The sequence below is a fragment of the Petaurus breviceps genome, unplaced genomic scaffold (assembly GCF_028583685.1).
Source record: "Petaurus breviceps papuanus isolate PSGF00001 unplaced genomic scaffold, PetGlider_PUasm1.0 226, whole genome shotgun sequence".
NCBI classification, from domain to species: domain Eukaryota; kingdom Metazoa; phylum Chordata; class Mammalia; order Diprotodontia; family Petauridae; genus Petaurus; species Petaurus breviceps.
The window spans coordinates 9487795-9501225 of NW_027185890.1; the positions used below are offsets into that span (position 1 = coordinate 9487795).

The 13431-nt window shown below is 39.0% G+C and overlaps 1 protein-coding gene across 2 annotated transcripts in view; it reads left to right on the forward strand.

Annotated features, from left to right (window-relative positions):
- Window positions 1-1679: 1679 nt before the first annotated feature.
- The window catches only part of LOC138166792 (perilipin-3-like), an 11779-nt gene continuing 27 nt past the window's right edge, over window positions 1680-13431 (forward strand). The window contains exons 1-6 of one of the 2 annotated variants that reach the window (XM_069095268.1): window positions 1680-1879; window positions 3036-3091; window positions 5061-5289; window positions 5893-6092; window positions 7084-7197; window positions 12977-13431. The exon at window positions 12977-13431 is cut by the window's right edge and continues 27 nt beyond it. In XM_069095268.1, coding sequence (XP_068951369.1) covers window positions 1690-1879; window positions 3036-3091; window positions 5061-5289; window positions 5893-6092; window positions 7084-7197; window positions 12977-13264 — 1077 coding nt within the window. In that variant the 5' untranslated portion in view covers window positions 1680-1689 and the 3' untranslated portion in view covers window positions 13265-13431. Of the gene's footprint in view, window positions 1880-3035; window positions 3092-5060; window positions 5290-5892; window positions 6093-7083; window positions 7198-10089; window positions 10150-12976 lie in introns of those variants that run through there. The other variant, XR_011169735.1, reaches the window with a different exon arrangement.

The window sequence follows — 13431 nt, forward strand, 5'->3', positions numbered from 1 at the left end:
TGAGCTTCTTTCCCAAGGCTGCTGCCTGTCTTCCCCCCCCCCCCTTCCTTATCAGGAGTCTTGTTCAGCAATTCTTGCAGTTCTATAGAAATTTAACTCTTTCATGGTAAGCTGGTTGCGACTGACTAGAATAGAGCAACTATACAGAAAGATTTCTAAAGCTTCAAAAGTCACATGATTACTAATAAAAATGGAAACTTAGGCCTAAGGACTTACTTACTTTAACAAACAGTCTCTGAGAAACCACACTTTATCTTTCCCATACACCTTTGAACTGAAATTGACTGCTTACAAGGCTGGGGACTTGAAAATAGGCAGTTCTAAGTTGGCTATTCAGCTCTCCTCAGGTGTTTCACAGAAGTAATGTAAGATCCGATTTGTAAGAGATCTGTGGTAATACTAATTCCTTTGGAAATGAACTAAACTTCTAAAAAGTCAGTGATGCCTAAGTGTAAAGAAAACATGGGGCTACACAATATCCAGTATTGCAGTAGATGCAGGCCTTTACCTTTCAAGCTTGCCATCTCACTGACTTGACTTAACACAGCACTAACCTCCTTACAGGCACTGTAATTGTTCTCCTAACCCATTATTGGTCTACTTTATCCTTACACAAGCTCTGAACTGCTGCCCTCCTTCCATACAGTCCTCTTGAAAGTAAGTTGCTATTTCTCAGGGCCAAATGGCATATTCAGAGGACAAGGAGATAGCACTAACAAATTCATATTAAAATTTTTTTTTTTTTGCATTGCTGTTTCAAGCAATGTGGAAGAATTCTTGGACTCGGAGTGGAAAGTTTCCTTGTATCCTTCTAGATCCATATGAACTTTCCCTCTTCTTCTGGCCTCCAAATAAACACCTGCTCAGACTCCAAATTTCAATATTGTGGCACCTAATACTGATATGCACATATATAAATGCCAGATAAAAGGGCTAGGGAAATATTGGGAAGGCACAGGGAGAAGACATAAAAGTTCCCCTTGAAACAATGCCCAAAGGATAGGGGGACAACAATCAGTATTGTAACCTTCTTAAGATATTAGTAGGTTTCATCCTCACCTCCGCCTTTTTGGCCAACACCCAAAAGTTTGGATCATTTGTTTACACTTTTGGATAGTTGAGATAATTTGCTTGCTCTTCACATGTTAGTTTCACTTAGTCCTCAATGATACTGTGTGCTAGATATTAAAAGTATTTATCCCCCAACTTACAAACAATTTCGTTGTTCAGTCATTTTTCAGTCATATCTAACTTCGTGACCCCATTTGGGGTTTTCCTGGCAAAGATACTGGAGTGGCTTGCTATTTACTTCTCTAGTCCACTTTACAGATAAGGAAAGTGAAGCCAACAGAATGAGATGTCTAGCTTAGGGTCACATGGGGAGGAAGTAGCTGATTGAACTTGGGTCTTTTTTTTACTCTGAGCCTGGTGTTGTATCCACTACACCACCTAGGAACAAACTACATTTGTTAAAAGTACCTGCTCCACATTACAGCTTCGCCAGAACACAAACTCAATCCCAGGTGTTCTAACTGCTAATCAGTGTTCTTGCCATTATACTGCAAGGTCACACATATTCTTCTGCTAAGATGGAATTCCCCAGAGAATTTCCAGCCAATATAATGTAATCTCTCTTTGAGATTCATGTAATTACTCATATTTTCTTTTTAGATTGGAATGAGAAGAAAAATGGACGGGTATCACTTTAGCCATATCACTACTACTGGCATAAAGGAGGCTTGCATGGACTATACATCTACTACTAGCAAAGAGACTCTCCGTCTTGTAGAAACCAGAACAAGCCCATCACAGATGGAGAAGACTATCTCTGATATGCTTGATGATGCAAAAGAGATTGTGACTAAGCTCAATGCCAAAAGTAAGTGAACATTGCTTTAATTGGAAGTGACCCTGATGTACTTAATAGAGTCTCTTGAAAGAGGAGATATTCCTGGTTGCTGGCATGTTTTAAATTGACCAAGTAAGATAGTACTGTCTGTGTGAATTTGGATTTGACAAAGTTTGCTTAGTTATTAAGGCAAAACTCACTCTTGTTGGCCAGGAATGAAGTGACATTAACATATCACACTAAATAACTAGAATCTCAGAGCTTTGACCCAGAATTAGTCCAGAGCTCCAATTACTTCCAAAGTTGGGCCAAAACAGCTGTCTTGGTGGTTGGAAACCAAAATCTTCCCCCTCCCCCCAAAGTTGATATAGCTTAGGAGTCTTGCTGCCTGGAAAATGGGAGAAACAATCTGTAAGTACTAAACCTAGATCGTATAAATGTCATAATAAAACAAAGTATCAGGTTTCCTTCTATTGGCAATATGGATGCAGTGTTCTTCCCAACAAATGACTACAAACCACAGACTTTCATGTGGGCCTTTAAGACCTTTTATTGTGTTTGTAGGAGGCCTAAGGCTAGATGGCAAACAGATCACAGTGTCTGGAAGGGGCTGGAGAGATCATCTCATCTAGCCCCTCCCTTTGACAAATGAATTACTTGAGACCAGAGAAAGGGAAGGTACTTCTGTAAGGTCACACAGACAGCAACTAGTAGAGCAGGATTTGAGCCCAAAGTCTCTGACTCCAAATTCAATGCCCTTTCTATTTGGGCGTGCTACCTTAGAATGCCATTTGTTTTTGTACCAGTCAGTAGAAAGTAAAGAATGGATGCCTTAAAGAATAGCATGGATCATGTGACCTTGGGCACATCACTTAACCCCAATTGCCCTCCAAAAAAGCAAAAAAAAAAAAAGCATGGAGTTGAGATCCTGAATATGGAATTATTGCTATAAATCACCTAAACAGGTTAAACTTTATTAAACATCTAAAATGTAAGATTTTAGAATAATCAACCTCTGAATTCAACAGACATTTCTTGTGAAATAGAAACTTCCCTTGACTTGATCTTTGTTTTTCAAAGGTAGAATGAAAAATCAGAGGTGATTTAATTGCTCTTATCCCAAAGACTTGTCACTACTGGTACTAGTTTACCTTCTAGATTTTAATCAATAATGCTTTATTTTCAGCTTCAGGTGAGCCTATCAGGCAAGAGAGAATGAGCGGATCACAGGTATCAAAAGAGGTAATTTTTACAAGCAGTTTGAGATAATTCTGAATCTGCTATGAAAACAATCCAGTCTTGGGCCTAATGTCTCAACTGTCTGAGTTTACAGTATCCTATTAGGACTTGGCACTGAGTTCATTATAATAAAGAAGTAATTAGTCTACATGTGTTGAATGTAGTTCATAATGGCCTAGCACAGGCTTTCTACTACTTATCACCCTTCTAAAATATTTAAACCATTTCCTTTGAAATTTAAGGCTGAATTCAAGATCTAACCCTGGTAGACTGAAGAAGGGCTCTACACAAATTATTTTTTTTTAAGTGTGTATTTAAAAGGGAATTAACTTAAATATATTAATGGTGTCTACACTGATCAAAGGTCCAAAACCGAAGAGGGCAGAGTAAAGAGCCTGTGAAAAGATTATACAAAAAAGAATGAATAAATACCAAAGCAAACAGATAAAAAGAATAAATTTGAACCTGGTATAAAATCTAGAGCGTGAGCCGCTAACAAGTGAAATTTTTAACTAATTAAAAGGAAAGCTTATCAGCAAGGTAAATCTGGGTAATACAGATAAAATTATCAAATTTTTTACTCTACTACAGAGGGAAATCCATACCCCTCTCCTCAGTACTAACTGATCACAACATTTAAATTGATTTTGGGGAGAGCCTTGGAGAGAACAGAATTAGTATTTATGAAGCACCTACTATGTGCCAGGTACTTTTAAAAATACCTCATTTGATCCTCACAAAAAAAAAACCTCTAAGGTAGGTGCTGTTTTTCATCCTCATTTTACAGTTGAGGAAACTGAGGCAGACATTATGACTTACCAGGAATCCCACAGCTAGTAAATATCTGAGGTCAGATTTGACCTTCAGTCTCCAGGCCCAAAGTGCCCCAGATGCATCTATTAGGAAGGTAAAAAAGTAAAAGCAAAGGCAATCTCAAGATCATCAGTTTCTTCCCCTTAAGTATGGGAGGGTATCTTCAAAAGGATAGTGGTACCTTGTACCTGTCCCTTTATCAGCCATTTGCTTCATACAGCAGGACATACCCAAACCTCATTTCAACAAGGAGTTGTTACAACAAACTTTGTGAGCCTTGAATCCCAGATTGACACTCCTTATGTGGAGCCAGCTCTATTTTTCCCACCCCAAACCTATTCTTCTGCTCTCCCTTGCCCCCTGAATACCATATTTTTCCACCACCACCAAAAACCATGTTTTCATAATTATAGGTTTCCCTTGGTTTCTGTTTTTGACTAGCATCTGCTATCTACTTCCACACTTAATTGTCTAACCTGAACTTTTGTTTCTTTGTCTATAATTAGACTCTTATCTAGTGCCCCTGTCTCATAACTATATACACCTCTATTCCTTCATTCTCTAAATGGGTAGTTCCAAAGAACTTCCTGTTCCAATATTTTTTTTTTGCCACTGAACCTTGAGCCTTCATGTTAAACCTCAAAATACAAACAAAATGCACATGTGAATACAAATTTAAGTAGTGAAATAAGAGAAGGCTCTGAAATTACTGGAAGAAACTTGAAACTGCTAAATATTTATAGGGGTAAACTGGATTGTTTTCTTTTCTACCTTGTCTAATTGAAGCTCAAAATAGAGTTTACATAAGTGCCTACTATATGGAAAGACCATTGCTAGAGGTACAAAGATGGGAACATTTCCTGACCTCTATTCAGGTAGCTCTTGTCAGCACTTTTGAATTCTATGAGTTATTGGAAGGCTTTCCTAACCTTTAAAACAGGTTAAGATTTCCCCAAGTAGCAATGGTCACAAGCATCAAGAAAACTGAGATAACAGAAAATATAATGTAGTAGACCACAAAATCTAGTTTGGTTGAAACCTATATACTAGTATACATACTAGTACATACTAGTATACATTTGAGGATATGAAAAAGCTAAAAAGGATGGTATCAAAAGATGTTAAGAGACTAAAGCATTATAAATTTGTTTCTTTCTAGAAACTACTTTCATCTAAAGACAAAGCTCAACTATCAAAAGAAACTGATTTATTAATAAATGCCATGAAGGGTGACTCTAGCAAGAATGATGCCACAAGCATCAATACTGTTACCACGAGATCTGTGTCTGACGAAGAGAAAATTTTGTCTGAAATCCAAGAGGAGAAAGAAACACTAGAAGAACTAAAAGCAACTATAGACAAATACCTCCCAATCTCACCAGATGTGGGTCAGTGACTATCAAGCTACATACAATTCCACTAGTGTTCTCTCTTATTCAGTACTGCATTTGAGTGTAAAATACTCTGGCTAATTCCTGATTAGACTGTGTCAGGATGTACCCTATGATTTAGTCATCTACCTTCTTTTAATGTAAAGTTGCTACTAATCACTTGCACATAAGTATATCTTTAAGAGTACAACAGTCTTATACCTGTTACATATTCAGCCCTGAATAATCATCTAATGATTTATGATTCTAGTACCTGAGGCCTGGGTTTAAGGAAAATGGAATGTCCTTATGGATTTGGCCATGTAGCATACATTAGTTTTCCTCACAACAAGCAAAGGGAATATCCTATGGATCATCAAGGTCTCTAAGACTGGCTCACTATTAGTCCTTAACCCCTCTTAGTTCTAATGCTTTCCCTCTGTTAATTATGTCCTTGCTTGGCATATATTTGCATGTTATCTCCCCCATTAAATTGAGGGGAGGGACTGTCTTTTGCTGCCTCTTGTACCTCTGGCATAGTACCTGGCACATAGTAGGTAGCAAATGTTTAAGTATGTTATTCTAGTAGAATTATTCATATTTTTTTAAAAATTAAAATAGCCAATATGCAAGAATCTTCAGAGGAAGACGGAGATTATTTTAGAGAAGACTATCCAAGAGACGAAGGCTACTTCACCCCTCTAAGTTCTCTGCCAAGCAACCTGCAGCCCCAGGCATATAAACATGCAATGGAAAATATCAGAGGTGCCAAGAATGACATCAGAAAACTCTTGTACCAGCTCTATGAAGGAATTGAATTGGTAGGATTTTCTATACTCTTTAAACTTCTTATAAAACCAACCAGTTCTTTTTAACACTTTTTTACAGAATCTAATTTGGAAGGGACCTCAGAGGCCATTTGACATGAAGTCATAGAGTCATCTAGTCTTCATATATAGCAAAAATTTGACAGTGCCCCAACTTCTGTTTAATAACTAGTTAAGAAGAATCCATTCATTATTTTTCAAAGCAGGGCACTTTGAATATTGTTAAGTTGCCCCCACTCACTCCCTACACAATTCCTTATGTGCAACCTAAGACTACTTTTGACTAAAGCTTCTACATTCCCATTCCCCCACTATTCCTAAAGCAGAAGCCTGTCATATCCTTACTTGGGAACTTGCTGTCCTACTAGGATCGATGGATAAACAAACCAAAACACCCCTAACCTCCAGTCCATGTTAGCTCATTCAAGTACTTTAAAGTCTTCCCTTCTGTAGACTAAATGTGTTCATCTGACATGGTCTTAATGTCTCTCAACATTCTGAATGTTGTTTTGACCTCTACTATATCAATGGTATCCTTAAAATATAATGCCCAGAACCGAGCATATTAGAAACATCTAGCTCTGGTCAGACTTTATGCCCTATGTTGGGGGCACCACCTCTCAATACTTCCTAAGATTGTATAACTTTGACTGCTATTGACCTTATTCCTTAAGCCCCACTGCCAGGTCTTTACCTTGCTAGAAGTAGCAAAGTAGGCCAGGAGGTACAGGGGTGGTTGTATGTGTGGGTGATGGGGGATGTTAACGTGGGAGAAGCAAGCTTGCTTCTAGATTCCACTTAGCCATGTAGCCTTTCCATTATGGCAATTATTTTATTATGGCATGTATAAGAGGATGGCTTCCAACTATAGGAAAGGAATTATAAATTTCTGACTCCTTGATAAGTCCAGCATACTTCAATTCTGAAGAACCTGTTACAAGGCAGACCTGTATCTTCAAGCTTTCCAAATGCTTTGTTCCAACAGACTTATCAAAGCAAGCAAGGTTCTGAGGATCGGCAGAATTACTATAAGGCCCTATTTGAGATGTGGATCAAGTGGAGTAGGAGTCAGTTTGAAAATACAGATGGTGATACACAGGTATCTGACTTATAGGCACATGGAACATTAATGTCAAACTGATATCTGTTTGGGGATTAAACCAGTAACTTCATGAACTTTTTAGTTTTGCTCTTATGTATTACAAATACCTAATTGCCTCAAACTTCAAGGAGCATTCAACTAGGAAGATTTTACTATGTAAATATTGGAGGATGGTGAGAACTCACAATTGGGGGATCAGGAATGGTCTACCATAAAAGAATAATACAAGAACTAAACCTTAAAAGTCAAGCAGGGACTCTAATGACATAAGGATGAAAGTATTTTCCAGGCATGTTAAGTGGTCTATCTTGTATAAAGGTAGGAATCCCAAGTTTGGGGGGATAGCAAATAGGTAGCTTGGCTGGAACTGAATATATTAAAGGGGAGAGGGAAAGTAAAATACACCTAGAAAGGTAAATAGAAAATGGATTAATAAAAAATCCTAGGGGTAACAGAACCAAGGAAAGTTCCCAAGTAAGAATATGACAGACTTCTGCTTTAGGAAGATTACTTTGGTTGCCTTGTGGAAACTGATCAGAGAAAAAGATAGATGAGAAGCCAGGAATCTAGATGAGAAGCTGTCATGATAAGTCTGGGTAAGGCAGCAAGGGTCTAAACCAGGGTTGGAGTCATATGAGCAGAAGGAAGGGAATAAATAGAAGCTGTGTAATCAATAAGACTCTACAATTGGATATGGGAGGGGTGGAGAGAATGAGGAAGCAGGGATAATGACAAGGCTGAAAACTGAGGGTAACTAGAAGAATGGTGTTGGCCTATATGTAAGCCCTAAAGCTATATATTTTTAATGGAGATAATGAGAATAGGTTAAGGTGAATTGGTAGACAATATAGTATGTTCCTAACATACCATATTAAAAGTCTTTATCTTCAGGAAGTCTTGGATTATAGTGCCTTTTAAAATGATACATATAAAACTGAAGACCTTAAGGCACCTATATAGACCCTAGAGTTGTCTTACCATACTAACTAGGGAAAATTGTGTCCAACAAATCACAGGAGACTAAGAAAATGGCACCATGCTTTTAGAGGTCAATGTAAATCCTTAATAATGAGACCTCAAAACTGCTAACAGCAACTTGGTTACCAATTACTTGTGCATTAACTACCCTAGTTCACTTTGAAACTTTCTGGATCCCTCAGAAGTTCTAGTGAACTTTCTATCTGAAGTATCAATAGACAAATAGTACATTTTTGCAGGTATACTTATGACTTACTTGAGGATAGCTTACTCATGGCCTCTGTAGCTTTCAGAGGTACTAAGTATAGTATGTGAAAACAAACTGGAAAAAATATAACAAAAGAAGTTTTAAGATTAATTGGGGGAAGAATAGGGACTTCTGCTAGACTTGAAAAAAAATAAATCAAGAAGGGAGAAAGAAAATATAATCCTCAGCATAGTGACTTGAAAGGTACAGAGATCTTTCAGTAGCAACCAGGCAGCTGGATTATGACTGTTCTAATCTGGTGGGAGCTATTTTCTGACTTGGAGGGGAGGGGTGACTTTTACAATGTGCCTCTAGAGGAAGATTATCTTGCCTTTTTGCTTTTGGGGATGAGAAGGGAAAACTAGAGAGTGTCAGGTTGGGAGTAAGGGAAAATATTCTAGGGATAAGATTCTCAAGGCTCTTGGGAAACTTCTCAGGCTTTTTTTTTCTTTTCTTTTTTTGGTATCCTGCTGTATGGTATAAGAAGTTATATCTAGGTGACTAGTCCTTAATATGCAGAAGAAATAACTATTAAATCAACCTTAGTCTGGTGTAGCTTGGTTACAAGGGGCTTATGAATCTGGACTCTAGAAAGACAGGGTATTTGAAGGAAGCAGAGATTGGGGTAAGATTGAGGCAAGTAATCTCACTTGGGGAGGGGGAAGATCAGTTGGAGGTCCAGAGAGGACAAGCAACAAGTAACTAGACAGGAAGGAGTGAACTTCAAAAGACAAGCTGTTTGTTGAGTTGCAGTAGTTGTAGCAGAAAGAGGGCAAAGTACTATACCAGTTCTTCCTGAACCTGTATTGGGTGTCTGAGAAGAGGAGCAGTCATCCTTGGAGAAGGTATCAAGGAATGCAGCTTCAGAAGAAAGCTAGATTTGATAAATACTAGAACATGCTGAAGGAATATAAGGAAAAGACTTAGAATCAAAAGGTCACAGATAGAGAGCTGAAAAGAGTCTTGGGGGCATCCCTTTCTTCTACCAAAGGAAGAAACAATGACGTTAGGAAGTTTCAACTTTCCAAGCTCCAAGTGGAGGCAGGATTCAAACTTGGGTCTTTTGACTCCTAAGTTATGTGATCTTGCTCCAAAACTACCAGAGAAGAGCCTTGGGAGGAACAGAGGAAAACAAAGACGGAAAAAGCTTAGGGCTGAATTTATTTTAGATTATGAAGGGATATCCCAGATGTAAGTCATCTTGCACAAGCACAGGTTACCCACATCAGGTGGCTCCTATGAAGAGTCAGGAAGAAAAAGCCTCAAGAAAAGGACCTGATATCCCCAGGACCCTCAGACACAGCCCAAAGCAATTGAGGAAAACAGCAAATAGGTAGCTGGTAATAGGAGGGGAGACAAATAGGATGTCAATACGTGGGGCCCACCACTCATCACATAATGCTAGTTCTAACTGTGGACCAGAACAGTACAGTAAGATACCTTAGGCAACTAGGTTGACACAGGGCATAAAGCACTGGCCCTGGAGTCAGGAAGACCTGAGTTCAAATTGGCACTCAGACACTTATTAGCCATGTTATCCTGTATATTGTTAATGGAATGGGAAGATCTTTCTTGCCCATTAATAGGCCTATGTGACCTGCTTAGAGCCTGAGTCATATGGAGCCTGTGGTGCAAAGAGCTTGTTAAATGGGTGGAGCAGGAAGTGGGAGAGTAAAGTGGAGCTGAGAGAAAGAGGAGGCAGAGAGGCAGAGCATCTAGCCTGGGTGAGAGAGGGCCATTTTGCCTAAGGGAGCTTTGGGGAGGACCTGATGGAAGACTTGGGGATGGCAGTGCTCCCTGCATTGGAAATATGTACCAATTTCTTTATTACCATGGTGGATTTGCCTTTCTGGTACATGAATAAATATCTTGCTTTCTTCTTTGAGGAAAGTTTGTTATATTTTGTGATTCAACCCTGGAAATACATCTGCATATTCATAGCAGCCTCTGTGGGTGATATCTTTGGTGTCACAAACAGGATGGCAAAATATAAAACCTACTTGGAGACAGGAAGGCTCTAGGGAAGGAAATGACTATCTGGAATGGGAGGATTTACCTTATTCCTCCCTGGCAAGAGAATGTGCTAAAAGCACAGGACTTTGTGAAAATTGGGAACTGGGGCTGCAGAAGGGATAACCCAGAAATTTAGAAAGGTGTTTTCAAGGAATCCCAATAGAACTGGGGAAAGAAATGGCAGGACTGTGTAGAAGAATGTGGGCATTGTTAACAAGTCATTGTATTATATGTAAAAGCAGAGACAAATTGCTGGAGGAAAAGGTGCAGATGGAAAAGGAGTTAGCTGATTTGCATGAGAAACTTTCTATGCTACATAGTTCAAACTTTCCTTTAGAAGAGCAAGCTGGAAAGTATCAGGTTTGGGGGGGGGAGGAAACAGTTTAGCTCAGAAAAAGAAGAGAAAAACCTTCAAGAGGAAGGTGCATGCAACCTTTGTTAGCACCAGGACTGATTAGGACCCAGAAACATGGGAGGAAAATGAAACAAATTTAAATGAGGCTAAGACTGGGTACACATCCAATAATAAAAAGGGAGCAGGAGGACCAGGGAGGACACACAGTGTTTAAGGAAGTAACTGAGGATTTTTCTCAGCAGGAGGTCACAGATATTTTAAGTTGACACACCCCCAAAATGGGAGAATCACTAGTATTTTGTATGGTGAGAATCGGTGATGAGGGGGCCAAAGGAATATGGATAGATAACATAGACTGTTTGAAATGTATAGGTATTAGAATCCTTTTGTACAACAAACTCTAAGAACTGTCATTCAAGGAGGTAACAATGGAATTCATCTGTTAGCTTTGGCTGCAGAGGGATGCAGTAAGCAGTATCCCACTGACTCTGTGGCCTAGTGGATATAGACCTTTGTATTTGCTTAGAGACTGTAGGAGAAAGTTAAAGGAAGAGGTAATGAAAACAGCAATAATGGTCAGAGATGCTGGTGCTTATCAAAGCATTCCCTGAACAGTTCCTCATAGGAAATATAATAGTGAAGTCTGCTCTTCCTGCTTATAAACGACTAATGCTGACCGTACTAATTGGGGAAATAGGGTACCCTCTTTCACAGGTACTGGATAAGATTTCACAATTAGGTGACTTAGGGAAATAGGGGAAAGATAAATTTCCTCAAGAGAAACAAATAGCTAGTAGATTCAAAGTCAGAATAGATTTAACAAGGAAAGAATTGTTTACTGCTTTATTAAAAGCAGAAATAGATTTTGGAAGAATAAAGATTGTATTCCAACTAACAAACTAGATAAGATATACCAAGAAAGACTTTTGCACCTTACTCCAGGGGATTTGGGGTCCCATTTGTTGAAGGAGGGAATGATGGGGTACTTGTACTCAAGCTCCTGCCCTAAGATTTTTTTATGTGTTTATTTTCTGTTATCCCTGTTATATTGTAGTGAAGTTCTGTTGATACCAGTTGCCCCTGGACTCCCATTGACCTATATAATGGACACAAAAGATCTTGGGGCCAAATGTATTGTTAGTGGAATGGGAAGATCCTTTCTGCCCATTAATAGGCCTATGTGACTTGCTTTGAGTCTGGTGGTGGGAGGAACTTGCTTAACAGGTGGAACATGAAGTAGGAGAGTGAAGTGGAGCTGAGAGAGAGTAGGTAGAGAGAGGCAGAGTACTTAGCCTGGGTGAGAGAGGGACTTTTTGCCTAAAGGAGGTTGTGGGGAGACCTGATGGAGGGAAAACTTGGGGATGGTGGCCCTCCTTGCATTGGTAATGTGTACCAACTTTATTACCATGGTGGATTTGGCTTTCTGGCATATGAATAAATATCTTTGATTTCTTCTTTGAGGAAGAGAGTTTCTTATATTTTGTGATTCAACACTGGAAATACATCTGCATATTCAAAGCAGCAGCTGTGGGTATTGCATTGATGTCATATCCTGGTCGAGAATAATTGCTTCTCCCTTCCCCTCCAAAAAATGACCTATCCTTGATGTAAAGGGGAAACTGGTAATAAAAATCAATTGGAGGTACAAGATATTGAAATAGTCTAACTGACAAGTAACTGAAGCAGGATAAGAGCAGGGAGAATAGAGAGATTCTTGCAGTCAATGGATTAAGGCAACTGATTTTTCCTTTTGCTGTAATTTTTCACCAAAATGCAAAGATGACTTTTGAACTTGAGTGACTATCAGAAAAGGTTGCCTAAGAAGTTCATATAGTTGGCAAAAACTTCAGAATTCATTTAAAGAACAAAGCATCTTCCCCCACAATCCCATTGGGAGTAAAAGAGAAGGACTTTAAATGGAATCTTCCAGTTCCCAATACAGGAATTTAAAAGTAACTGTTTCTCATTGCCTACTGGATATCTATGTACATATGTATGTGTGTGTATGAAGGTATGCTATGCATACCTGTATATACACACAGCTTCAAAATCTGCACAAAAGCAATTGAGGAGGCGGCAGGTAAATATATTAGGCCTTTTTCGGGGGGTATCTAGAATTTGTGCTAAAATGAGCAGAAACTGCATACTTACTAAGCTCTTTCTGTCCTCCCTTTTTCTTATAGCTCCTGGAAATCCGAGCTCTGGGCATGTCCCATAGCATTGCTCTGAAACTGCAGTTAGCCTTCATGGACCTGATGCCTAAATTCCGAGGTCTCCCAAGCAGCCTACAAGACAAGCTCCAAGAGGCTTGTTATGACATGCAGGAACTTTATAACACCTTTTCACTAAGTAATGGGTTTGAAGATCTAGACAAGCATCATCTGATCCAGAGTCAGCTTAAGTTGACCCAAGCCCAGGAAAGTATAGAAGAATTGTTCTGTTTCTTAGAAGGTAGTATTCCTTCTGATTGAGTTGTAGGACCACTTTGCTCCCACTGAATATCCCTTCCCAGAGGTAATAACACTCCCTAAACACAAAGCATCTTGAATTGTGATATGGCTGATACTTTCAGATTCTTGGCAAGCAATCTTCTGCTAATTTATAGTTAATAACTGCACTCTGTATACTTTTCAGATTA